At 46.2% G+C, this 27,352-nt stretch overlaps 1 protein-coding gene across 5 annotated transcripts in view; it reads left to right on the forward strand.

Moving 5' to 3' along the window:
• Positions 1-26,409, forward strand: part of PTBP1 (polypyrimidine tract binding protein 1) — a 27,028-nt gene extending 619 nt beyond the window's left edge. The window contains exons 1-15 of one of the 5 annotated variants that reach the window (XM_021378466.1): positions 176-1,522; positions 3,094-3,124; positions 13,989-14,064; positions 14,948-15,120; positions 16,252-16,398; positions 17,706-17,876; positions 18,667-18,777; positions 19,243-19,417; positions 19,895-19,984; positions 21,302-21,447; positions 24,194-24,227; positions 24,765-24,857; positions 25,216-25,432; positions 25,657-25,734; positions 26,135-26,409. In XM_021378466.1, coding sequence (XP_021234141.1) covers positions 14,040-14,064; positions 14,948-15,120; positions 16,252-16,398; positions 17,706-17,876; positions 18,667-18,777; positions 19,243-19,417; positions 19,895-19,984; positions 21,302-21,447; positions 24,194-24,227; positions 24,765-24,857; positions 25,216-25,432; positions 25,657-25,734; positions 26,135-26,267 — 1,593 coding nt within the window. In that variant the 5' untranslated portion in view covers positions 176-1,522; positions 3,094-3,124; positions 13,989-14,039 and the 3' untranslated portion in view covers positions 26,268-26,409. Of the gene's footprint in view, positions 1-175; positions 1,523-3,093; positions 3,125-10,245; positions 10,299-13,988; positions 14,065-14,947; positions 15,121-16,251; positions 16,399-17,705; positions 17,877-18,666; positions 18,778-19,242; positions 19,418-19,894; positions 19,985-21,301; positions 21,448-24,193; positions 24,228-24,764; positions 24,858-25,215; positions 25,433-25,656; positions 25,735-26,134 lie in introns of those variants that run through there. The other 4 variants (XM_021378463.1, XM_021378464.1, XM_021378467.1 and 1 more) reach the window with 4 other exon arrangements.

The following is a 27,352-nucleotide window of genomic DNA, read 5'->3' on the forward strand; positions in this document are numbered from 1 at the left end:
GGAGCGGGCGCACCTGGCGGCGGGAGCGCGCACCTGGCGGCGGGGGCGCGCCCGCGGCTGATTCACTCCCGGGCTGCGCTGCCATTGTCCGCAGCTTGCCGAGCGGGGAAGGCGCGGGGGGCCCCGCCGGGCCGTGTTTGCGGGCGGTCAGCCCCGCCGCCTGAGGGGAGCGGAGGCGCTCGGACGCTCTCGTGGAAGTAAGGGCTCCCGAAGTGTTCGTGAGATCTGTGGGAAGGGAGGGGGCACAGAGCCCCGGCCTCGTCTCCTCGTTCTTCGGATCCGAACTCGTTTGGCACGGAACTTTCTGCCCCGCTGGTTCCGCTCCGGGGAGTTCCAGAGCGTGGCTTTGATGCTGGGTCCCACCTCGCCCCGTGTCTCGCTGCAGGAGCGTTTGCTTTAAAGCTGACTGCTGTACGAAGGCTCTGTCAGAAGCAGCTCTCTATTTTTCCGTATTTTTTATGGTGCGTTTTCCTGGTGATCTGATTCTCGTTCCTTGGAGAGCGCGGTGTTTAGGTGAAGTACTTCACAGGGCCCCCAATAAGCAGTTTGTGCTCCCAGCACCTTAACCGCAGTGAGCCCAAACCGGTGCCCCTCGTGCATCGGGTGGGCTGAGAAGTGATGTGCTCGTTTGTCTCTTTTGACACTGAAATAATGCCTGTTTTCATTAAAAACAAAACAAAAAAAAAAAATCCCCAAAACGATATCTTACAGTGAATGCAGTTTGGAAAGCTGCTTTACTCCGTATGTTAAAGTAGTTTCGACCATGGAAGTTGAAGTGTAGAGCGAGCCGGAATTATTCCCGGCCTATGGAGGGTCTGGGTGTGATCTGCTTACCTTGGGAAAGCTGTCCACTAAGTTCCCAGAGCTCCTGTAGCTGGCAGGGTGTGCCCTCAGCGTCCGTGTGCTTGGGCTGTGATTTCTCCTACCCAAAGTGATGCCAAGTTCGGTGTCCGGTTGATCCTTACTGCGTGCAGGGAGTCTGGATGTAAGGGCTGCTTTGGGAAGCCACTCAGGTCCTGCCCCCGCTGCTTAATTTTCTGTCTTTGAGTGCAGGGATCATTCCATTCCACGTAGAAAAAGTAATCATCGTGAAAGGTTTTATTGCCAATTCTTTGAGAAAGCAAAGCATGAGTCCCATATTGATATGAGAACGCAGCTGAAGGTATAATAACTTGTAGGAGGAACAAACAGAAACATCGCATTTATTAAAAAAAAAAAACAACAACAGATTGATACTGCTGTGGGGCGAGTGCTGTGCAGTTTATCGTGTGGGTTGCAACAACGTTCTGGGCTCCATAGTACTTGGCAAGTAAAAGCTTTTCCTGTTGGATAATTGTAAAGGCTGTCCCCTGCTAAGGCGACTTTATGTAAAACATTTCCTGTGCCTGAGGCCCGCAGGAGGAACAGGAAGCAGGAGCAGTTGCTCGGGGGTGAGGCCGAGAGTCTTGGAAACTGGAGAGATTCCTTCATCTTAGTGCGCTTCGCTGGGAATGCCTTAATTACCGAGATCCGTGGGTTCAATGTATGTATCTGAATCGAAGAAACGCGTACTCGTGGAATATTTAGTAGTGGCCGTGGAATGAGTCTTTAAACTGATACGTACAGATGGGTGTAATTAGCTCATTAGTGGTGGCCCTCGCGGTGCAGCGGGACCCATCTGTCCTTGCTGGTGAACAGAACCGGGGTAGAGCCCAGCGTTCCCAACCAGAGCCCTGGGAGCGGGGCAGGAGAATCCCAACCCCCGTGAGGCTGCGGAGTGCTGCGGTGTGATGACATGGCAGGTTGGTTTGGAGGAGGAAGCGTGAGGAGCTGAGCTGGCTTGGGCGTGCGTTACAGCTCATTTGCGAAGCTGGTGAGATGGGAACGGCTTAATAATAAGATGGAGCAGTATTTAATTCCCTGAAAAATGAAGCGATGCAGGAGGGCAGGGAAGGAAGAACGAGTCTGTAAGTTCTCTGGTGTTAATGGCGTAGATTTGAGTGGTGTTCTTGAACACTTCAGATTTCATAGTGTTGTTGTAAGGGTGACTGCACTGCTTTCTGTTGGTGCAGGTCTGCAGCTAGCCGTGCTGGGGTCCTCTGCTCTGTACATTCAGACTTTGTCAGCTGTTTGAAAGCCAGGAGTTGCAATGGGTGGTGCTGCACGTGGTGCTCGTGTCCTCACTCGTGTTACCTTGCTTCTTTATCACGGGTTGGATTTCATTAAAAAAAAAAGTAAAATCTTCAATGCAAGGGTGTAATCGAAATCCTCTGCTTGCCTTGAGCAATCCCACTGGAAATAACATCCAGGTGTGGTAATGCTCGGGAAGATTCCCAAGGCGCAGTGTGACTTAGTGCAGGGAAGCCATCCGATTCCAGCAGGGGTTGCTCTGTCGGTGCGTGGGGCGGTGATGTTTGCTGCTAGCCCAGTTTGCTTCGGGTACATGTTACCATTCGTGTTGATCAGTTCATCTGGAATTCTCACTTGAAGAGCTTAAGCTATCCGTGGTAGAGGTGAACTGTTGTTTTTCGTTCTGCTGTGTGTTAGGGAGGGCTGTCTCCCTGGGCTGCTTGCTGCCTGGCCGTGCTCTGGTGAAGCCCATGAGCCCTGAGAGCTCCGGGTGCTGATGGTCCCCACTGCTGAGCTGACGGCTGCTTCAGGCTTCAGAGTTTCTTTCCAGAGTAGGGGAGGTTGCTCTGTTCAATGTAAGGATTTTAAGAATTGTGGAGGTGGCTGTTGGTGATGGAGCTGACTCTTGACACTTCTGCCCTTGGCTCAACCAAAGGTTGCCTTCTGATCACGCCGCATTCCTGCGAAGGGAGAATGCTAGATCTGAGCAGCGTGGGGTTCTCGGTTTCAGCCCCCCAGCATTATGCTTAAAAAGGGGCACGTTCCCTTCTGGGCAGTGGAAGAGCTGCATTTTTCTAGGACTGCTGGGTCTTGGGTCTCCACCATCACCATCTAATATTATTTCTTTGTATGAACTGTCCTTGGCTCACCTGCAAAGACAACTGTGCACTTTGACTTGCTTTTTTTCTTACTGCTGTAAACTATGCTGGATATTTGTGGCAAACCTATCTAACTTTTTAATCCTTTTCTTTCTTTTTTCTACAGCATTGTCCAAGATATAACAGTTGGTACAAAGGTAGGCACTTCTCACTTTTTCTCTCTTTTTACACTGCTCAGCATCTGACCTAGTTTTAGCCTCGCCAAATGTAGCTCCTCAGCTTGAAGGGGTTATTTCTGGTACCATGTCAATTGGTTTGAACCAGAAGGTAATTTAGTTTCATGTGCATTAAAACTTTTATTATAGCTCAGCACTTAGCTCTTGGCATTTGGACATTGATTATCAACTGTCAGAAGAGAACGTTATTACCTTTAGGAACAGCCCTTTCCCCTGCTAAAATGTCAAGCTGTCCTTGTTACGTGTGGGCTAGACAATGGTTCTCAGTGGAGAAATTGGTCCTTTCTCTTTAGAATTCCCCTTCGCTTTTATGTCAGAAATCCTTCTGCCACAAAAAAAAGAGGAGTGTTTAGCTGCTGACTTTATCTCCTGTGAGTACAGTAAATATGACCTTTACCCTCTAGTCTCAGGTTTTGAAAGTGCAGACCTAGCCCTGGAACTAAAGTGCTGACAGGAGCCTCCTTATCTGTGCTGCGTGGTAATAGCTGCTGTGTTCACAGGATAAAGCACATTCCTCTGAAACGCTGAGCTGGAATGTGCAGGACAGATTGGCGCTCCTTCGTGTATTAAAGGCTTTTTATTTTACTTAGTGAGCGTGGTGGGTAATGTTCTGGGATCAGGATTACAGTAATTCAGCCCTGCAAGTTCTTGCTAGGTGGCGCGTGGATGCGAGCGCTGGCATTCAGGGGAGTGATCTTACAGCTTTGCTGGTGGCTGTGTTAGCATCTTCATTATTAACTAAGGAGCAGAGATGCGTGCGAGCTCCAGTAGCTGGTGAAGTGTTGCAGTGTGGGATAGGGCTCATGGGGAAGGGAGCTGGGCTGGTGTGCTGTGAGCCCTGGTGGGTCTGTGCAAGTGCAGGAGAAGTATTAGGGAGTAATTGCTCTTAGAAAGCAGGTAGTCTTTGTAATGTTGAAAATGCAGAACTGGATGTGGCTGATGCTGTCAGCGCAGGTGTGTGTGTGTGTTAGTGCTCCAGGGTTTCTGAGGGGCATGGAACATGAAGAAAATCTGTTTAACAGCTTGTAGGGGCGAGGTCATGCTCACTTCTGCAGCGTGATCATCTGAAATTTCAATCAATCATGGTGACAGCCTGGTGTTCTCTACCAGTGCTGAACGCTGCCTGCTGTGCGGAGTTGAGCTTCCATTGAAGGAGGAAGAGAAGTTAGGGGTTGGACAGCAGGGTTGGTTAATGGTTCATAGCTACTTCACAAGGTGAAGCAAGCAGTTCCTTGACCACCACTTCGAGTCATCTGATTAACCGAGGTTGAAGTCCCCTAAATTGGAACGGGTGTTGCATGTGTTGCATCTGTTAATCTGCAGCTTTAAGCGACGCTTTTGTACAACTAAACGTGGCCAAGAATCTGAAACTGTCATTGTAGTTCTCTCAGTCTGTCTTGAAAAGCTCCAGGATGTGGTATTGAGTGCCTCATCGTTCCCATCTGTGGGGCACAGAGCAGTCAGGTGGTTACAGCGAGGCCGGGGAGAAATCCTGAGCTCGTGCTTTCACTCCTAGCACAGGGCAGAAGTGCAGCAGCCTCTGTGCTGCTTGGGCACCGGGCTAGAGAGTGCAGGAGGGGTGCCCCAAGAATGAAGCTGCTTGTGAAGGCAGGCGAGGGGGGGGGTTGAGGCAGCTGAATCAGGGCTTAGAGTGGCAGAAGCAAAAAGGGAAGTTGAAACGTCTTGCTAAAGGTAAGTTCTAAAAGCATTTCTGATACAGCCGTGTTATCTGATTGCTTGAACAAGTCACTGAGTGTGTCAGCGTAGCTTGTGTCACAGAAGTTGTGTTCTCTAATGGTAAACTGTAACACTTGGTTCTTACTGTGGATTTTGCTGTAGGTAGGTTAAAATCTCATCTACAGCAACAAAACGAGGGCTTCTATTAGAGCTGCGTGCATGGCGTGAGATGCAGGCAGCTCTTCGCAAAGTTGTGTAACCCATTGCCTGTTGAAAACACTTATCTCAGTGGAAACCATAAAACCTCATTGGCTGCAGCTCTTTGTGATGTTACTGCTGCTTCTTTAGTGCTTCTATTTCCATCTGCTTCCCTTTGGTTTGCCAGAAAGGAGTTGGAAGGTCTGCGGAAGGTTTCTGTAACATCCCAGCAACATTTCAGTCTTCTCTGCTACAGTAACGAGCTTGATGGAGCTCTGTTCTTCTGGTGCCATTCTTCTGACCCCTGGGGCATCGCTGGAATTGCATTGAGGATTAACTGATCCCCCCCCCCCCCATTCAGAAGCAGATGTTCCTTATAATTGCTCGATGACTTACCCTAATGTGTAGCTGCAGTTTTGCTTTGTAAAGCATCCTAATGGCGTTGAGCTTCGGGTGAGGATGTGTTCCCAGTTTGTTGGTGTGCACGCTGAAAGCTGTGCTCACGGATTTGCTGGCTGAGCTCCTAGGCTGGGCACGAATGCTTCACCTGGAGAAGTGTTCTTGGCCTGGAGTGTGAGCTTACTCATTTCTACCGTATGTACAGAGAAGGAAGGAGCACAATTCTACCAAGTTCCTTAAGGTGTTAGGAGATGAGTCTCCACAAGCTGTGAGCCCTCTTCATTTTTCTTAATGAGGGAACTCTGGGCGCCTTTTTAGATGTTCTTGGTGTGACTGAAATGTCCCAAAGCTGGAGAATCCTCAAAGCAGTAGGGAAAGGGTCTGTAAGCTAAAAACAGTGCTGAGCAAACGGTCTGAAATGATTTCCAGTGCCTTCTTGGTTGTCTTCCTGCTGTAAAACCTTCGGGGTTACTGCAGTCTAGCTTTGGAATGGAAGGCTTTATGAAAACACCTACCAGTTTGCTTTGTTTTAAAGGCAGGGTACAGGCACCTTTTCTAGGATTTCCTCCCATCCTTCACGTGTTAGGAATCCTGACACATGCTTGTGTTGGCTATTCAGAGATGTGTGTTGTGTTTGTGTTCTGTAATGGAGGTTCCCAGGTGTTCTCATGGCTCACTCCCTGGGTGCTGTGCTGCCTGATGCTCTCGTTTCCATCCCGTGGTAATTGTGGCTGTTCCTGGGACTTCCCATCCCACCAAATCCTCAGGGCTCCTTGGTCTGAATTATGTGAATTTCTTGAGGAAACTCATTACAATCCTGTTACGGGACTCTTGATGCGTGGACTTTTGGAATGTCCTGTAGATTAGAAACACATGATGTGAGTCTCACATCTGTCCATAATTTAATATCAGGAGAGGAAGGAAGCATCTCCTTTAGGTGGGGGCATGATCCTTGGACTCAGAGGTGCTGGGTCTGGGCACCATCTCCTCAGACTGTGGCAGTCTCTAAGCAGGACTGACTTAGTACAAAGAGTATGAACTATGACATAACACCACTCTTTAAAGCTGCATTTTGGTTAAAGGCTGTGGCTGAAGATGCTGAACAATCCTTGTTTCTTGGTTAAATTGAGCTCTCTTCGAAAGATGACACTTCCTGGGGAAAAACATACAGTGCACTTCTGTGGCATCTGAGAAGTTAACTTTTAAAATGGGGTTTGCTGGAGTGTGATAGAGGCTGCCTGCATAGAAGTGATTTGTGGTCAAGCAAGGATTTTTGCCATGGGAACAGTAATTATGGCTTCAGGCAGCGGGCCAAGAATGCTGCGAGGAAATTCCAGTCCTCTCCTATGGCTTTAGTGAGAGGCTGCAACAAGCTGGCTCTTGTGGCCTGTCTGAAGCAGGCGTGATCACACATGTGGGACACATGGCTGTAGCACACGCTGGGGGGGGGAATGCTCCATCTAATGTGGGTGAACTGTTGTGCAGAGTGAGCTTCTGTGCACCTGCCTGCGGTTCATAGGTAGCTGTCCCGCACAAAGGCCAGCGGCGAGCTGTGGTGGATTGTGGAAACTGCCTCAGTTCCTTATCAGCGGGGTTTTAAGCTGTTGGTTGAAGCACAGGTGGTGAGCAAGATTGTTACCGGGGGCTTATCAGCTGTCAGTGCTGCCTAAAGCAGCTCCTTGCTCTGCAGCTAGAATGCTGTGTGTGGAAACGAGCTGGAGCTGCGTGCACTTGGGAAGAAAGCAAGCTGCCTCCTGCTGTAGATGGAAATGAATGGCTAGAAAGCATTCAGTTGCTAAAACAGTTGTAGAAAATACTGTTTTACTCATAGGCCTCTTTGCACTCTGTGGTGCTTTAAAATATATATATATCAGTGTGTTTTGCTTGCTGTTCTTAATGTCATGAGAGTAGGGGTGGACTTTGGGCTCCAAGTCACTGGTGGCACTTCCAAGCGTTGTCGAACTCAGAGGTGGAGATGTGCTCCTGCTGGTGAGATGATGACAAATGCGGCGAGGGAGAGTGAATATTGTCTAATTTCCACCTCCGTGGGGCTCTCGTGCAGCTCTCCTCCAACTGTTGGTTAAGCTTTGTGTGCAAACTGGTCGAGCCCTGCGCTTAGTTCAGCGTGTGTTGTGGTGATCTCAGTGTAATTGCTTGGCCTGCGCTTGAAGCAGTTTCTGGTTATTACACAACAACGATTTGGATGAGATTGAATTAGTGTGGGCTTCCTTCTGAACCTGCGTGTTCAGTTTGCTGGCTTATGGTTTAGGTCACCCAGTATTCCTGCATCGGTTCCATCTGTTGCAAAGTGATTCATCCAGCAGTGTTCCTGTGGTGGTGGTTGTGTTCAGCTTTATGGAGAACCTGTCTGCCCTGCTGTAATGATTAGAGAAGCTCAAGGCTGACTGCTAGTTAAGTTTCAACTTGGGAACAGTGTATCATAAAGCCTGGGTGTGTGCTGTCCTGCAAAGCAAGAATGACTGCATTGCTGCAGTCCTTGCCCTTCAGGAATTTTTAGGGCTATTTCAAACGGCCACACCTTTTATTTGCTCAGAGGGCAGGTTTGTTTCATGCAGTGTCTCCATAGCAGCTAAAACCGAGGAAGAAAGTCAGGGAGGGGCTGATGTGATGAGGGGGTGAAGGATCTGGCTTTGTAAAGCTGGTGTGTGCCTGAGCTCCTGAGGCATGCCTGTTCCCAGATCCCACCTGGGGCTGTGGCAGCAGTTGCTTAATGTCATGCTGAAGTTCCTAGTGTCTCTCAGTGTACATCTGGATTGGAGTTCCTGTAGGTGTTGTACCAGCTGCTGTGGCAGTGTGTGCTGTAGGGAAACAGGTTTTCTGAGCACCATATTCTTTGCAGTGCTGTGACAAATCTGGTTTCCAAGATGCTGAAGATGTGTGTACCCAGTATGCCAGTGCAAGGCTTACTGGGAGGTTCAGCATGCTGGCTCTTGTGTGTGGGTATTCCACTAACTCTGGTCCATGCAAGAGTGGGGCTATAGCAATTTAAAAGGCTCTGAGTTAAAGGTGCAGGGTGTTTGCTGTCCCCAAACGAGCAGAGTTTCTAAGAAGTGCTTGAAACCTGCTGAGTGTGCTAATGGCTGCACTGCAACTTCACTGTATCCGTGCAGCACGTTGATTACATGGCTGCATTTAACTTGCAAGTGGTGCAGGGGTTTCTGCAATTGAATCAGCACGTTGGAATCAGCCACAAGCCACTGAGTGGACTGAAATTCCCCCCCCCTCCCCCCAGCTCTTGTTTTTGGGTCCAGTTAGGTGATGTCCCATCTATGGGAGGTGCAGTTCCAGCTGAGAACCGCTGCATGGGGCAGTGCTGTGGCTCACCTCACAGCCACGAAACAGGCTGCAGCCCTCGGCCTTGGGAAGCTGCTGCATTAATCCTGAATTTCCTCCTTTGAAGGAGAATGTGATTTTTATTGTGAGTTCTTCAGAGGCGTTTTCACACACACACAAAAAAAGAATCTGCTCTTTTTCCTCTTTGTGCTCTTGTGCCCTGAAATAGGTGAAGAATGGTGGAGGCAGGAGGGGAAAGGGGAGCACTGGGGGTAGAAGTGAACCTTGCTTCGAATGAGGCTTCTGTGGGAGACGAGGGAAAGCAGCATCGCTCTTCCTAGTGGTTTAAATTTAATCTCCATTCCTATCTCAGCAGAAAATGCTGGAATGCAACTAGCAGAATGTGTGAATGATGAGGTCACTGGACTGGATTTTTCTTACTAGCTCCTTTGCAAACAGTTTCGAGTCTCAGAGCATGCATTCTTCAGTTCCTTTGGGGCTGAGCTCACGTGAAGCCTCTGAAGCACGCTTTGGAGATGCCCAGTTCTTTCTGTGCTCTTAAGATTTTCCAGCAGAGCAAAGGGTTTGTGTAATTGTGTGTGAAAGTTATTATGGTGGTCTCTTATGGGCTCCAAAATCTGCACAACGTTAGGAAAGATGCAGGAGGAGGATGGTGCTGGTTGGGCAGACTTGCAGAGTGTTCAGAGGGGTGCAGGTATGTTGAGCCAATCTGTTTAAAAATATATATATATCAGTGATATAAGCTCTCCAGGGACAGGGAATTGCTGCTGCCTGGGGTTTGCTCAGCAAGCCAGAGAAGAAACAGATTCTCCTTGGGCAGCTAGTAGCTTGTGCTGGCCTTCCAATGGTGGGTGCCTTCTCCTGTCTCCTTTGGCTCTTAGCTTCATGCTGCTTTCTACCAGTAACACTTGTGTTCTGATGGTTATCACCAGGTGCTAGTGTCACCCATTGGTCTCTAGGTTCCTAGGGTTACCTTTAGCCACTTCATGTCTGGTCACACGTTTTACATGCATCACAATAAACCCATCAATAAACCGTCGGGCAGCTGGACATTTCTGTAGTGCTTCTTGGTGTGCCTTTCTTCATTCCCACCTATGGTGAGGTTTAGGTGCAATCCTGGTGAGAGAGAGCTAGTTGGTCAGTGTTATAAGCTAGCTGTTGGTTTTTAAGCTGTGAAAGCTGAGGTTGATTTGAAACTCTTACAACTTAGTTGTGAAAATGTACTTTTATAGCCAAAAAGTGGCTGAGAGGTTGGGGGGGGGGGGGGGGTTGTAGCCTGGGAAAATAGGGGATACTGGGATTTGGCCTTGCAGCAGGTTTCCCTTCTCCAATTCAGAAAAGGGAACTAAATATTGATAACGAGCCCACATGGAGCGCTGGTGTTGCATTAAATGAATGCAGCTTGAGCAACAGGGCCTGTGTAGCAGTGTGCTGCAGACAAAGGGAGCTTGCTGTCATAGCAACACTCCCAGGCAATGCTTTACCTGCCAGCAGCATGTGTCTAATCGGTGCTGGTGGTGCTGGAAATGGCCTTACACCAGGCTAGGTAAGGTTTGGCAACGCAGCTTTTAAAAATGGCATTTTTTTTTGTGTAAACAGGAAGAGGTTTATTAACTGAAATGATGAGCTGATGCAGAGCAGTGTCACTGTGTGAGCGTGGTGTTGCTTCTGTTCATCTCTTCGTAAGAATACCGGCTGCAATGGAACGAGCTGAGCAGAAATGTCAGCACGGATTGCTGTCTGTGAGCGGGGTGGCTGACTTCAGGATGGAAGAGCTGGCTGATGGGAGGCACTGCCAGGCTTCTCCCAGGTGCTGGGGGTACAAAGGCAGGGGAGTGCTGTGGGCTGAGCCCGGCCAGCAGCAGAGCACCCACACCGCTGTGCTCTCACCTCCTTCCCTCCCTGTGGCTTGAATTGTTCAGCACTTGAAAAAAAATTAAGGAATAAAAAGATGTAATAGTTCAGGACCTGCACCTTTTGTTGCTGGCCTTTCCACTGAGGCTCAGAATCCCCAAGGGGAGATGGTGCTGGCGAGAAGCTGAACCTTCTGAAGCGACCAGACTTGATTTGTTTCTTCTGGGTCTGTTGCAATGGATTGCTTTGTACGGGGCATTTGAGTTTATTTATAACGCTGCTTTAAAGAAAAGTCTGGGAAAGACCTCTTGGCAATCACTGCAACTGTAAAGGCAACTGCTGGGAGTCCCACTGACATCCCTGCCGTGGAGTGAGGATGGATGGAGCTGTCTTCAGTTGACCTCGGGCTGGGTTATTCCTGAAAGCATCCACCAACTGAGACTTCTTGCAGTTACGTGAGTCCCAGCAGTACCAAGGAAGGAAGAAATGCTGAGGAGGAGGCAGCACTCGATGGGGTTTCCTTCTAGTGAAGGCTTCCCAGCTCCAACTGCGTGGTGTCACCTGGCATCTTGTGCTGGAGCACTGGGTGAGCCTGCACGTGTGTTCATGCACCACCCAGCTGCATGGAGCACTCTGATGTGGGACAGTCACCCCCTGGCTCTGGGCACAGCAGGCAGCACAGCCGAGCTCCAGGATGGGAGCAGAGTGGATCTGAAACTGCTCTTACATTAAAGAAATTGCCATGTGGATGCTGGCAGCACTGAGCTGTTCTTGTCAGAGCGCTGCATGTGAACTCTGAAATATGCAAGAAGATGGTTATGCTGATCAAACCATCAGGGAAGTTAAACTCAAGGAACTTAGATTATTTCCAGAGTGGTGTAAATGTTTGCTTCCCAGCCTGTAGTGTTCCTCCAGTCTACAGTGTGGCCTCCATGGGAGCTGACTCTGGCCTGTTCTTCCCAAGTTTGTTCTCCTGGCGTTTCTGTGCAGGGCCACCAGGGGTGGGTGTGCAGAAATGCATTGGTTTATACTGGGAGTGCTGCAGTGGAGCACGTGCAGAAGTATAAGAGTTCTTCAGAAGCTGTGAAGAAGCACAAGGCCCACTAGGGCCTGATGCAGGCAGCTCTGTTAGCCAGTGAGCACTGGGGTGGGTGGAGGTTTTGCTTGCTGGTAGGTGGCTCCTGTAAGCAGCTGCTGGCTGTGTGCTTGGCCAGAGGGAGGAGATCCATGGGTAGTAGTTGCAGTAACTTAAGCACTGGCACATTTTTTACAGTAAACTGGTGGATTTTTGCCTTGGAATGATGTCTTAATTTGCCAGCAGGATGGGCTCACAGTGCAATAGCTTCCCAGACCAGCTTGCCTCTTGCTTGAACTCAAATCCCTACAGCAACTGTTAAAAGGGCCATTGCTCGTTATGACTTTGCTAGGTGACATTGCCATGGGTGCTTCTTGCCTTTGCGGGACCTGGTCAGTGCTGTGCTGGTGACCAGCAGCAGCCCATGAAGCATGGCTTTGGAACCTGCCCTAATTTCACATATTCAGTACATCAAAGTCCCCGAGCTCGGCTTTGAAGAGCAGCACAGAGCAGTCAGACGAGAAATTCAGGATCTGAAGAAGGGGAAAAAAAAAAAAAAAAAACCACCCAATCTCCTGTCTGTAATTCAGTGTGTGACCTACTTTCCCGACCTGTTCCCTGTGCATCCAGCAGAGCTCCTGTTGCTGTGCAGGTCGTGTTACTGCAGGTGCCAGCAGACACAGGGTGGTTGGGGGGGGGGGGGGGGGTGGAATAGCATCCTGGCAGCCCTGCATGCTGCAGGCACGTTTCCATTGGAGTGCTTGGGAGGGAGCAAAGGCGGGGCTGGGCTTTATTCCTGTTGCTGGTAGGGGTCTTCTGCTGTGACAGTGCTGTGCAAAAAATAATTTGGAAATTAGAAGAAGGTGCTTTTATGTGCTGGGTTTACACGACCACGTTTGCTCGCGTTCGCAGTGAGCTTTGAGGTCCTGTGCGTAACTTGTTTGAAATTCTTACTGATTTCAAGTGGTGTATGTATGTAAGTACAGATGGTGCTAAGAAGTAATTAATTGTAATGTTTGCTTTTAGTCGCGGTGATGGCTTTTTCTCATCCTTCCTTCTTGGGTTAGCTTAGTTCTGGTCAATCAGGTAACTTGGGTCGCAGGGGATGCTGTAGTGAGCTGAAGTTGCATGCAGTGTTCTCAGACCCACTTGTTCTCAGGGAATGAAGGAGAGCAGTCCAGGTGTGTGACTAGATGGAATTACACTATGCCTGCAGCTAGCAAAAGGCCCAGAATAAATGAATGTGTGTCTGTCAGTTGTGTAGTATCAGTTTGCTGGGGCAGGGTGATTCTGGTAGGAGCCCTTTCAGAAGTTTTGGTTAAATAGCTCTTCTGTGGAGTTGAAAGGCGTGATGCTGCAGTATGAGAAACCAAAGGGGGGTGGGCACTTGGCTGCTCTGTTCTGCGAGTAGCAGTGTTGCCTTCAGTGTGCAAGTCCTCCTGCCAGAAGCAGAGGATGTGGTCGCAGACCTTGTACCTGTGACACTTGTTTCTCAGCCTCAGAATGCTCTGTCCTTTGGCTGCAGTGTATGTACTGAGGTGCTGCTGTACTATTGCCCTAGAAGTTACTGCTGCTGTTCTGAGGACTGTGGCTAGAAAACAGCAACCCTGTGATCTGACAATGCAAATTATCATATGTAATCCTAGTTCTGTACCTCTTAGGGTAGCTTCCTTCTAGGAGCTGCATTTTCTTTTCCTTCCCCCCCCCTTTTTTTTTTTTCCTGGGGGAGGGAAGGGGGAGAGTTCCATTCATTTCATTTCTCAGCGTCTCCAAGCTGCATCATCACATTTTCACTGGAGAATAGCATCTTTAACTCATCATTAAGTCATAAAGTGTCTTTTGCTTAAGGCTTCCTCTAGTCTCGGTAGCACGCAGTAAAATAATTGGTCTAATCTTAATGAATGGCATTAGAAACATACTAATGAATAGATGGCAGCTGTCTGCTGTTTCAGATCAAGCTTAACCTGGGAGAATGAAAATCTCTATCTGACACCAATAGCCAGAAATATATTTATTAGGAAACAGTGAATATCAGTGCCCAATGCTTTACAATGGCTTCAGACAATTCAGCAATGCTCCAGCTCCTGAGATTCCTCGTGTTTACCTGAACAGAGCTATTGGATAGTGCTATTCAGTTACCAAACTGGATCTTACTTATATTTAATTGATGCTGGTGAGGTTGACTGTCAGTATATTTTCACTTACGCTTCTGTACGCCTTAACATCGGTTGTTCTGCTGCTTTCAGGGCACCTGAAGAGAGCTCAGTAGAAATGCTGTCAGTTTACCTGTCCTCTTTTCTTTTCCAGCGGGGATCTGACGAGCTTTTCTCTACTTGTGTTACTAACGGACCCTTTATCATGAGCAGCAACACTTCTTCTGCAGGTAACGTATAGGAAAAGAAGAGCAATTGATAGGCATTGCAGGTACTGTCAGGAGGTCAGATTTTGGTGGGTTTTTAGATTTTTTTTAATTTAAAAATCTGTGTTTCTGGTACTTACTGGATCTTTTGTAAGATGGTGCTGAGGAATAAACTTCTGCCTGTGCCTTTAAGGTTAACAGACTGAAAAAACGTGTTTCAAGGCATCTGCTGAAATGATTTTACAGTAATAAAATGTGCAGATTTTGCTGTAAACTGGTGTACTTGAAGCACAGTTGTGTTTCATATAGGATGATTTTGGCCAGATATAGCCAAGTGCTGTTATTTATTGTGGGAATCTGACACCATCTAGAGGTTAGTGATCCCACCCAGGACTGGGTTTTGCCTTCTGTGCTTGTCAGTGCTTTGAATGATCTTACCTTGAGCTGCTGTTCTCTGAGTCCCTTGTGTTTTGCCCTGCCAGCCCATATCAACTGTCTGATAGTGCCACGTGTGTAATCCAGCAGATCTGAAACATTGGGTTGTATTTTTTGTTCTAATACCCCTTGATTTGATGATGTCCCTCTCAAACTGCTTAGTTGTTAGGAATGCTCAAGAGAAGAGAAATAAAGCAGCAGTCTCAAATCAATGGATTGGAATTAAACAGTGGAAATGTGAGTGTCTGGGGATCTGTGCATGCTGCAAAATGGCCACTGGAGAGTAGATTCCACTGCAGTGGCATTCAGCTCCATCGCTCACATTCACGTAGTCTGACAAGGAGTAGAGCTGTGTATTCAGACTCAGGTTAAATTAGACCCTAGGTTTTCTCTGTAATAGAAACAAGTGGATAGGGAGCACAAGATGCATGTCAGAAGCAGTGACTCTTGGCTTTTTTTTTTTCTTTTACAGCTAATGGAAACGACAGCAAGAAATTCAAAGGGGACAGCAGAAGTGCTGGGGTCCCATCCAGAGTAATCCACGTCCGTAAGCTCCCCAGTGACGTCACGGAGGCTGAGGTCATCTCTCTGGGCTTACCTTTTGGCAAGGTCACCAACCTTCTGATGTTGAAAGGAAAAAACCAGGTACTGTCTCCATGACTGCCAGCAGAGCTTGGCAAAGACTTGAGTCTGTCATCGGTAAACCAGCCCCGAGTTGACGGAGCAACTGTTACTCATTGGGATTGATAACTTCTGCATGCTGTGTTTTCCTTTTCCATGGCTGTCCCACGAGCTGTAGGAAATACTATTTTCAGACTGCTCAAGTAGCTGAGTCCATAATTATTGGTAGTCATTTATAATTAGCATCGTGCTTGTTCTTGTAAATTACAGGCTAGGTAAATGGTTTGGCCAGCAGTGCTGTGAGTTGGCCTTTTTCACTCCAGCCAGCTTGGTTGTTGAGTAACCACCAGTGTAACTTTGCATATTAAGGGCACCTTTACAGACAGGGAAAAAAAAAAAAGAGCTGGGTGAAGCTGAAGCACCCATGGATAATGCAGAAGGTGTGCGAGCTTCGTAACTAATGGCCATACAAATTAAGGAGCTAAAAAGCAAGCCGACTTGAATCATCGCTTCAAATTCGGTGTCTTTAATCTTAATGATGAAAATGTGCCTCTGATACATTGTGTAGTGTGATTGTACACGAGGGCTGCTCTGGAAGTAATGCCTCTTGGTTTCTTACGCTGAACTTTCCCATCAGTATTCTGCTATGGTTGGTTGCTGTGCTACACGTGGCAGCAGAGGGATGGTCTGACGTCGTGGCATCTGACATGCAGGGATATGGAATTCACTTCCTCCCATCATTAAGCACAGAGGTCACTCTGGAAGTAATGACTTGCTACAATTCCTTACATTTTGCTTCTAAAATAGGGAAGACTGCAAAGGTGTGAAACAATTAAGCAGGTTTACAGAAGTGTGGAAAGCTGCATATTGTAAAGTGTTGAGAGTCTGGATTATTGTTCTGTTCCAGTGTTCTAGCAGGCACTTCTGTCATTGCCAGTCCCCCAAATATATGTAGCATAAAGATCTTGGAATGAGGCCTTACATTAATGTCAGCCTGGCCTATGAAAGCAGCTGTGAAAATAAAATGCTGCTCATTTCAACTAGAAGCTCCCTCTGAATTCATCAGTTGCATGCTAACGTTAAGCATTCACATCTTAGTGCGAGCTGCTTTGATAGATAACGTGCTGAATTTATTCATTTGACTTTTCTGTGTAGGCTTTCATAGAAATGAATACAGAGGAGGCAGCCAACACCATGGTAAACTACTACACCACAGTCACTCCAGTCCTTCGAAGCCAGCCCATCTACATCCAGTTCTCCAACCACAAGGAGCTGAAGACAGACAACTCACCAAACCAAGCAGTTAGTCTTTTTTTCCTTAATATTGTCACACAGGTGGGAGGAACAGATGGCTTTCAGCTGGTGGTTTTGCTGCTGGTGTAGGCCTGCAAGGGTTTTGAGATGCACTATATCTATAGAAGTGTTAAAGAGGACACACTGGAGAATCTGATTGAATAGAAATGCTTCTCCTTTAGGTTCTGATAGACTCTTTCAGCATGGATGCTTCTGACCACCTCTCTCCCTTTGCTTGTAACTTTTTCCGTTGCTACTTTGATTTCTACTGCAAGCTTCTAGCTTATGGAAGGTCTGCTCTAATAGCTTCTGTCCAGAGCTTCAGCAGACTATTAAACGAGCTGCTAAAACTTCCTTAATGCTGGGGGGAACAATAAGTGAGATCATCAAGAATTGCACTCTAGCTTTCTTTAATTGGAAACCGTAGCAATGCCTCTCTAAAGACGTGATTAACTTCTAGTGCTGCAAAAGTGCTGCTAGTGTTCAGGAAGTTTATGTAAAATGAAGCTCTGATGGAGGCAAAACTTGGAACTGCTGGAGAGAGTGCTGCTGGTATGTGCTAGCTTTGAAACAGCACTTTACACAGCCCAAAGCATTAAGAACCACTGTGTTGAGTGCCTGTGTAAAAGAGGCTATGCATGGTATAGAAAGTTCCATTTTTGGCTCAACTACTCTTGGCAATCTTTCAGGACAGGAGCTCTGGAAAGAAGCTCAGGTTACGAGCACCTCCTTATCAGGGCTGGCTTCCTAGCACGTCCAGTCTGCCTCCTCATTTTTCAGCCTGACTTTCATCAGCATCAGAGCTTCTCGTGCTGTGCAGATGAAGTGCAACTGCTTGGTGCCTACAACAAAACCACAATTTCATCCACATGCTACATACAGAAAGGGGATTTGACCTGAACTTCCATGTCAGTTTCACTGCTGGATCCCCGTGGCAGTTGTGCATTAAACTTGTTATTTTTTGGTCAGCTTCTGTGGTGTTCTAGAGGTGATGCTGCATTCCAAAAGAGCCAAGTTTTACCGTTTTCCCGAGCAGTGGAATAATTCTGCAGCATTAGTGTGTGCTGAGCAAGGTTGTAGATAACAGTAGCATAAGTATTTAGCATTTTATTTAGTTTGTGTTTTGCATTGTTGTTATTGAGTCGACCTTGCATTTCCCACGTTTAAAATGTGCTGAAATAATTGCATTCTCAGCCCTAGGAACAGCAAATTGCAACTTGCTGTTCTGTAGTAGGTAGATGGGGAAACTCAAGAAAAGCTGAATGTGTATTTCTGCAAGCAGGAATGTCAGTCTAACGGGATGTTTGGTTCTGCAGCGTGCCCAAGCAGCTCTGCAAGCAGTGAATTCTGTTCAGTCAGGAAACCTAGCACTGCCAGCCCCTGCTGCAGCTGTGGATGCGGGAATGGCGATGGCTGGCCAGAGCCCTGTGCTGAGGATCATTGTGGAGAATCTCTTCTATCCTGTCACTCTAGATGTTCTGCATCAGGTAAAAAAAAAAAAAAATGTCCTCGCAGCTTGAAGACTGGCCGGGAGGAAGGGAAAGCAATGAATAGGGAATGATGCATTGTCAGTGTTACAGTTGTAACAGCACACTTCCTCATCTGTAAAGCAAGCTCTGCAAAGAGCAGCTCTGACCACAGCTGTCAGTTTTCTGCTTTCTGGAGACCCTGTTGCCTGCAGGAGGCCCTTCTTATTTTGTTTCCAATCTGGCCAGTCTTAGTTTCCAGAGATTTGCTGGCCTATTGTAGTGGGATTGCAACCTGGTGTGGCAGAAAGGGCAAATATTACTGTTTCAAGACTGGTCTTAATACTCTGGTTAATACACTGCTTCCGTGGTGGGAGGTAGCAGGAAACTACTGCACTATGTATGTCACTTAGGTAGTGACATACTACTTGGAAACTTATTCCTGCTCTCCACTGCAGTCACTCAACCTGATCTTTGTTTAAAATGCAAGCTTGACTGCTTTTAAAAATCCCTGAAATTCTGAATATTTGAGTTTGTGAAGGTCTGTATGTGTCCTCCCGTGTAAGAATGATGATAAAATGAGGGCTTTATTAGAGATGCACTGTGGTAATCCTGTTACTTCTCTAGGCAGATGCCATGAAGTAGGATAAGCAATGCTTGTGATATTGCTTAAAACCTTAATTTTCAAGTTGGGAAGCTAACAGGGTGGCAGGACGATTCTTGCTGTTTCTGATAATGGCTGTGAAATATGAACATGATGTTCACTTCCTGGCTGTGAGGTGACAAAGTGTGCAAATATTATCTTTTGCAGATCTTTTCCAAATTTGGTACAGTCTTGAAAATAATTACATTCACGAAGAACAACCAATTTCAGGCTCTGTTACAGTATGCTGACCCCATGAGTGCTCAGCATGCCAAACTGGTGAGTACTGTGCTTGAGGTGCTAAACACCTGAATTGTTTTAACTTTTCAGCTTGCTTTTGTTCTAGGACGAAGTGTGTATGTGGTTTTATGAAAGCATTACCCAAATCATAGAATGGCCTGGGTTGAAAAGGACCTCAGAGATCATCTAGTTTCAACCCCCCCCCTGTTGAGTGCAGGGTTGCCAGCCATTAGACCAGGCTGCCCAGAGCCACGTCCAGCCTTGACTGGCAGATTGCATGTGCAAATGGGAGGGAGCTTCACCACCAAAGCAGTGTGGTATAACAAGGATTATCAAAGGGGATGAATGGAAGTGATGCTAATTCTACACAAAGCAGGTTATCTGCTTGTCTTCAGATGCAGCCCTCCCTGGAGTGATGCAGTGCTTTCTCTCTTCAGAGATTTGTTGCCGTGATATTTCATATAAATTCGTGTGGTATTTAAGAAGTGATTTCTTTCCTTGCAGTCTTTGGATGGGCAGAATATCTACAATGCCTGTTGTACGCTGCGCATAGATTTCTCAAAGCTCACAAGTCTCAATGTCAAATACAATAATGACAAAAGCAGAGATTACACACGACCAGACCTACCTTCTGGGGATAACCAGCCCCCTCTCGATCAGACTATGGCAGCTGCTTTTGGTGAGAATGCTTAACGTGGGAGCAGGGCAGATGTAACAAGCTTCTGTTAGCTGGGGAAGAGAGGATGTAATCCTAGTGTGTTTGGTGGTGTAAAATTTTGGAGTATAGCATGAATGAGAAATTTTGGAATCACTGAGTGGAAAATACTAGCATGGGCATATGTTTGTGGGTGCGTGTTGCTGCTGTGAAAGCTGGTGGTGTGGGGATTTAGATTTTTAGCAGCTGTCTGTGCTTCTAGTGCCATCTGCTGTTCTGTTTGCAGTACAGACCGAGCAGTAATTTGGGGGTGTTGGAACCCATACTTCTGGAAACTGTACCTTGGTTAAACAGGGGTGGGAGCTGCTCACTTGTATTCTGGTCAACAGAATCTGGTTTAGCTTCCAACCCCTTCCGTAAGTAGAAGGACAGATGAAGGCAGTTAAGCCTAGAGTTTCCTTGCCCTTGAGTATCTGTGTATAATGTGTGTATCTTTCCCAGGTGCCCCAGGAATAATCCCTGCCTCTCCGTATGCAGGAGCTGGCTTTCCTCCCACCTTTGCAATTCCTCAGGCTGCAGGTACTGTACTTCGTAAGTTGGAATTTTATATAGGTTCTCTGGTTGTTGCTGAAGCATCTCGATGTTTTCAAGTTAAGTAGTGGTGGTTTGGGGGGAGTGGAGTCGGGAGCTAGTCCTCTAAGTCATGAATGCTGGCACTTGGGCATAGAGGGGAAAGGTTTCTTTAGCACATAACCTCAACCAAGTGTGTAGCTGTAGTTACTCTGGCTAGGCAATATCCCCATGGAAGGAGGAAAATCTGAGTGGCAGAATGGGAGCAACGCTAAAAACAGCATTTAAATGTTACTCTGTTGGGAGATGTATTGGTAAGTTAAGCTATTCTGCATTTAGCTTTCCCTAATGAGGGTGCTGAGTTTGGGAAGCCCACCTTTACCTCTGTAAAAGTGAACAAAAGCCAGGAATCCTTGCTTTCTCATAGGAACTTTTAAGTAAAGCTGGTATTCAAGTATGAGCTGAATTGACGCTGTTACAGTTGCTCTGAAGTTCACAACTCATGTTGCTGATAACAAAATATTTGTGCTTACACGCCTAGCCAAATATGAGATAAAAACATCAGCTTTAGGTGCTAACATACTTGGTAGAGTGTCAGATTGAACAGTTTCTAGTTTGTTTTTCATGGCCTACCAAGCTACATTGACTTCCCAGTAACTTGGTGGGATTTCCTTGCTTGCCAGGCAGCAGTCACAAACCAAACTGTTCCACTGCTGATATTTTGTTAGTATGTTGCCCTCATGGGGAACCAAACCATGCCACTTGAAGTAATGCCATTTAATTCCTTACTAGTTGTGGTTTCTAGAACTTCTTCCCTCCAAAGGGAAGCACTTTAATGTGGTGAGGTGCCAGGTGTTCTGTGAGCAGCCTAGGAGTGAAACCTTAATGTTCCTGCATTCAATAAGAGATTAGCCCATGGTAGCATGATAGCTGATAACTTTGATATGCATGGTTAAAGAACAAAGCATTTTTTTGGCATGCACTGGTTGGAAAGACCCTTACAATTACACTGTTTGTGATACCTGTCCTGCACCAACAGAGCTGAGGCTTTGTGCTGATTCCGCTTCTTGTGAAACGTGCAAAATATTGTAGTCAACAAGATCGTGCTGAGGCATCTGTAGAGCACCAGGCACTGCAAAGAGCAATTGCTATTAGAAATCATACCATTTCCTGCAGCACCAGAACTGGAGGCTTCTGTTGCTGTTAGAGTATAGTCACTGTGTTCGGAATGGTTACTTGCATGTTGCAGAAGGTGTGCTGTTCTCCCTTCTGGTGCAGCAGATACACTAGAGTACGTGCTGTTAACTTCTTTACTGGTTAATATTCTTTAATTTCCAGGCTTGACAGTTCAAAATGTTCATGGAGCACTAGCTCCTTTGGCTATCCCAGCAGCAGCTGCAGCGGCTGCAGCAGGACGGATTGCCATTCCCGGCCTCGCTGGGGCAGGGAACTCTGTTCTGCTGGTTAGCAATCTGAATCCTGAGGTTAGTGGAGTCCTAATTTTACTTTATTTTTCTCCTTCCTGTCACCTCTACTTTCACTTTCTGAATGCAGATGATGCTGAAAATCATTCAAAGTGAAATCCTACTGTGTCCTAAAGGAAACGGCAGAGCTAGAAAAGCAGACGTGCTCTGCCAGCTCTCAGCCTCAAAGCAGACAGTACTCTAGTTGCTTGAAGGGAAATCAGAAAGTCCATCTCTCAAATTAAAACCTTGCTCTTCTTTAGTTGAAAGCCGAGGATGCTGCCTGCCTGCTCTTGTCCCACAAAGACTACAATACCTGTCCCCTCCCTCCCTTTCATTTGGAATCTCTCTGCCATTCCCATGTAGTATTGTCACTGGGTCAGAAGAGTCACGTCCATTCTTTCTTTCCCTTAGCATGTTCTAGATTTTTTTTTAATACATTAATTCAGAACTACAGAGTTCATTCTGACCTTTTGCTCTGTATAGTGTCTGGACCCCCCTGCCAGCTTGACTTTGTACTTGTGCAGTTATTTCCTCTGCCATGTGCTTGCACATTTATTTCCTTTCCAAGATTTCGGGAAGGTTTTCCTTTAGCTGAACCCCCTTAACAGCTCACAGTTTACATTTTCAATTCTGTTCAACTTAGTGAGTTGAAAAGCTCGGGTTTCCTCAATAACAAAGCGGGAAATTGTGAACAAAAAAAATCTTTATTAATAGAAGACTGCATCGTAAGAATTTGATGCCTTGAATTTTTTTCTTCAGTCAGCTTTTGGCTCTTTGTTGGATTGAAAGTGTAGAACCCTCCCGTTGTGTGTGATAGCGTGTGATCAGTCTGCTGAGCACACTGTAACTGGTGGGACTGCACACACACAACTTAATACTACTTTGCAAAGCTATCGAACTTAACAGTGATGGCAGAGTAACCACAAAACCTCTTTTGCATCAAAGGAGAAGCCTGGATGTGATGAGTAACCAAAAAAAAAAAACAAAAACCATGTAGCTTTTGGTGAGAGGCACCAATTGGGTCAGCATTTCAGGCTGCTCTTCACCTGTCAATACTGTTTTCTCCAGGGCATGAAATAACATCAGGGACTGTGCAGGCAGCCCTGGTTTGGATGAGCTCTTCTTTCTGACCAGGAATTCCTGTGCTATTCCAGGAGCTGTCATCTCTGGATCAGTCCTGGTGTCTCGCTCTCTCAAACACTTAAAAGTTAAGAGCTGGCCTTGCTGTTCTCAACCAGTGTAACGCTGCCTAGCTTGTTTGGGGGGTGATTTTGTGTTATGTGGATGGCAGTGAGAAGGCTGTGCTTTTTACCCCCCTGTTTAACTTGCCTATGTGTGCTGCTCTTCAAGAGTGGCACCTGAGGGGTGCGTGCCTTGTTGGAGTAGGAGCAGTCGGGTTATTTCATGCCTTGTGTTTTTTGATGAGCTCTTCACTATCCATCCAGCTTATCTTTGGGCTAGAGAGACTTTGATACTTGTACTGAAGCTGTGAACTAACAGACCTGAAACCTGAAACTTTTTCCATTGCCTGTATAATCAGTGTTGTAGAGACTTACCTGTGCCACAAACAGTTGGTTAAGAGACAGTATTTCTCTAGAGTGACTGCTCTGCAATAACGTGGGAGGCTTTTTTTCCTGGATCAGAACCACGGAAATTGAAATGACTCCATCTTTTTTTTCCTTTCCACGACAAGCAGAAGTCTCGTGGCTTCAGCTTGCATTGACTTTTGCTTGGAGTGCAGGCTCCTATCTGCATGCACACTGGAGCTGTTGGTGGGAGCAGAGATGCTTCCCCTTCCTGGATCAGTAGCAGCAGTGCTGGGTTCCTGCACGGCAAAACCAACCCCCTGAGCCAGAGCAAGGAACCAGCCTTGGTTGTAAATGTGCTCCCAAGCTCCTTTTATAGCAAGCACTCCCACCAGGCCTTTGGGATGCTTTTTTGGCAGCAGTACAGCTGCTCATCCAGATGATGTTGGTTAGCATCTGAATTGGCTTTTCCTTTTATTTTTCCCCCCTCAATTAAAAAAATGCAATCCCAGATTGCTTCCCTTTGTGGCTGCTCCTGAAGGAGCACTTGCAGCTGCCTGATTTGATCTGGGAAGTTTTTGCTCAGAACCAGGATTTTAGTAGAACCTTAGGGGGTACCACAGCAATTGAACTCAGCATGAAAGCTTATCGAGTCATTCTGCTGCGATACTGTCTCTTACTTCTTTGTATATCTGAAGTAAAAATGCCTTTTCTTTATCATTGTGTTCCACTAGGTAAAACCTATTAACTGTTTCTATAAACGAGTTATTGTATGTAGAATTCTATAAATCTGACTGATGGAACACTACATATTTCCTTATGTATTTACTGACCTGTGTTTTTTGCTACTTTTTTTCTTTTCTCCCCCCATCCCTGAATATTTTTTTTTTCTTCCCCTGATCCGGAATTTCTTTGCCAACTGACTGCACGGTACTTCTGCTTCCTGTTGTTGCTTGAAACAAAAACAAAAAAACAAAAAAAAAAACAAAACAAAAAATATATATATATAAAATTCCCCTTCCAAAAAAAAAAAAAAACCAAAACCCTGCTCTTCGGAAACCAACCTGCCCTTCAATATTAACCATCTTGAAAACTTCATCATCCATCAACCAATTTCGCCATTTCCTGCGGGGACTCTGCCCTTCCTCGTTGTGGACGATTTGTGCAACCTCGCTCTCCCCTTCGATTCCTTACCTCTTCCCTGTCCCTCCGCTGCCTTGCTCTGCTGTTCTCTAAAGAGAGTTACACCCCAATGCCTCTTTATTCTTTTCGGTATGTTATTATTCACACTTTTTTATTACCTTGTTTTTTTTTTTTATTTCGTTGATTTGAGATTACTTTTTTTTTTTGATACTTCAGAAATGTACAGTTTGCAGTTTGCCGTTTTTTTTTTCTTAAATTTTTTTTTTTGAATGCTTAATTTCATGTTGTTTACCTAGTTTGCTATTTAATTGGGTTTGCCTTTTTATTTTACGTTCGGTTATGCATGATTTATTGCTTTGCATGTCTTTGATAAGAGTTTTAAATTGTGATAGCATGCTAAATTGTCCAGTCTTCTGGCAGTTAGATTTTGGCTTTTTTTTTTTTGCTGAAACCCAGTATCTTTTCTTTAATGTATTGTTCCATTATTATTCTGCTATATAAGAATGTTCCTTAAGTGGAGCAGAATAAGTAAAAACGTGGTTGGAATGAGATCAGTTCTGATTGTGAATGTTTTTTGCTCTTGGATTGGTTAGCTAAAATTAAGTTGCACGAGGCTCCCTTTCTCCCCCTGCCTAAAACTTGTTCTTGTTTCCTCACTTTCTGAAGGAGTCTATGGTGATGTGCAGAGGGTGAAGATTTTATTTAATAAGAAAGAGAATGCCCTGGTTCAGATGGCTGACGGAAACCAGGCTCAGCTTGGTAAGCAAGCTTCAAAATGTATCAGGTGCTAGCATTAAGAGGCATGGGTGGTCAGAGCTTTCTGCTCTTGAAAATGGAAAAACAAAACACTCCCTGTGTGCTTAATTGCTTGTCTGCATCTGTAGCATTGATTTGGTGCAGCTCTGAAGAAGGAGGCATGGTTGATTTGTGCTGGATAAGCTAGGGGTAAAATAATGGAATAAACAATATGATGAGGTGGAATGATGACGCCTGTCACTGTGTTCCTGCAAGAGGTCGTGTCTGCATAGGGAAGGAGTCAATGAAGTTCTAGCTTTATCTAAGTGTCTGAACAGAACTGAAATAGCACTGTAGTCAGCGCTGTCTTGAACTGTTGCAGCCATGAGCCATTTGAATGGCCAGAAGCTCCATGGGAAGCCGATCCGTATAACGTTGTCCAAGCATCAGACAGTGCAGCTTCCCCGGGAGGGACAGGAGGACCAAGGTCTGACCAAGGACTATGGCAATTCCCCTTTGCATCGTTTCAAGAAACCAGGCTCCAAAAACTTCCAGAACATCTTTCCTCCTTCTGCCACTCTTCATCTGTCCAATATTCCGTGAGTATCTGCGTGGGGAACCTCCTGTGATGCTCAGTGTGGGAGTGAAATGGGACTTAAATTGCTGACAGGAGACGAGCTTGCTCACCCTCCTGTCGTTCCTCTGGGTCTTTCCAGTCCAATGAGCTGTGCTGTGGTAGAAAAACTCAGGAAAGGGTTTGAGGGGAGCTGTTTTAGTGCTGTAGTCTGACATGTATTTGACTGAAAGAAACTATTTATTTCAGACCTTCGATAGCTGAGGAAGACCTCAAGATGTTGTTCTCAAGCAACGGTGGGATGGTCAAAGGCTTCAAATTCTTCCAGTAAGTGTTGTTTTCCCTCTTCAATCCTGTCCTTACATCAGGCTGAGAAGGGTAGAAGTGCCTGGCTCTCACCAAAATCCAAGGTTTAAGAGGGAAGTGAGCAGAGCTGTCACGTATGTAGCGATCCAACTCATCTGGGATAAGGAATTCAGGAGCAGCCCTGGATGGAGTGCATGGTGAATACGAGTTGATGAAACTTCAAGGTGGTTGGGTGAGATTTGGGGGTAGGCATGTTTATCTTCTAGGCATGCTGTCCCACATAAAAAGGCAGCATATTGCAGTTATCCAGGCAGCTAATTTTCTGCTTGACCTTGAGCGCTGGGTGATAAAGCTTGCACTGACCTAAGCAGATGCTGTGTGCAGTGGCACTGAGCGTGACTTAAAATCTCTGTCTTCTCAGGAAGGACCGTAAAATGGCTCTGATCCAGATGGGCTCAGTGGAAGAAGCCATTCAATCACTCATTGACCTCCATAATCATGACCTGGGTGAGAGTCACCACCTGCGTGTGTCCTTCTCAAAGTCCACCATCTAAAGCTTTGGAAGGCATGAGACAGAATGGACTTGACTTAACCTCTTGAGTTCAGCCTTGACCTTAAAGGGCTGAACACGAGGGTTTCAACTTCCATCATTCCAGAAAAAAAAAAAAAAAAAGCCACTTTAAAAATGCAGCTGAAGTGACCTTAAAAGACCAGAGATTTTATTTTTTTAAAGAGAAATCAGTTTACCGGTTTTTAAAAAAAGAAAAGAGAAAAAATTAAAAGTCTAATTCATATTGCTAACCTTGCGGTGATGGGTAACAATCTTGACTGTTCAAATAATTAATAATAATAATAATAAAAAAAAAATCACAAGTTGAAGTTTACACTTTGGAACCTGCTCTGGGAAATTCCCCTCCCCTCCTGTTCCTTCTCCCCTGAGAAGCAGATCCCAACAAGTTTATCAGGTTTCACATTGATGCCTTTTTTTTTCTTTACCCATCCATGCCTTGAAAGACCTAAAACCACTGTGTACATTCACTTCTGCGCCTTTGAGTCAGGATTTTGCAAAATGCACGGGGTGTATAGGAGCTCCCAACCCAACTAGCACAAAACCAGGTTGCATCGATCCTACCTAAACTGTGCATCTGCTATCCTGTGCCTTAAACCTTTTTTTTTTCCTTCTTTTTGGGGAAACATCTGAATTGGATGGGAGAGTTGAGGGGGGGGGATGGAGGAGTTCTGGCTCACTAGATGTACTTCTTGTAGTGAAGGACTAATCAAGCTGGCAGAGTGGATAAAGAAAAGATTGGGCTTTGACTCTTCAGGCAGGCGTACCCCGCTGCCGTGACTTGTCTCAATTGCGTAGTATCACGTGTCTTCGTGCCACTTTTCCCAATCTGCTTGTGGTTTTATCTCCATCTGCAAGCCTCCGAGTGGGAGTTCAGCTCCCTCATGTAACGTTCAGACCGAGCAGCAGGGTCTGGGTGGGGAAGCTTTCCCAAGACCAAACCACATTCCATTGTCCGTAGCGAATCGACAGGCTCTGCCCTTCACCAGAAGAGCATTGACCAAGACACAAAATTAACCACTGCTGGACATGTGTGCAGACAAATCATTCAGAATTTGTCCAAATCATAAG

Source organism: Numida meleagris, chromosome 27 (assembly GCF_002078875.1).
Source record: "Numida meleagris isolate 19003 breed g44 Domestic line chromosome 27, NumMel1.0, whole genome shotgun sequence".
In the NCBI taxonomy this organism is placed as follows: domain Eukaryota; kingdom Metazoa; phylum Chordata; class Aves; order Galliformes; family Numididae; genus Numida; species Numida meleagris.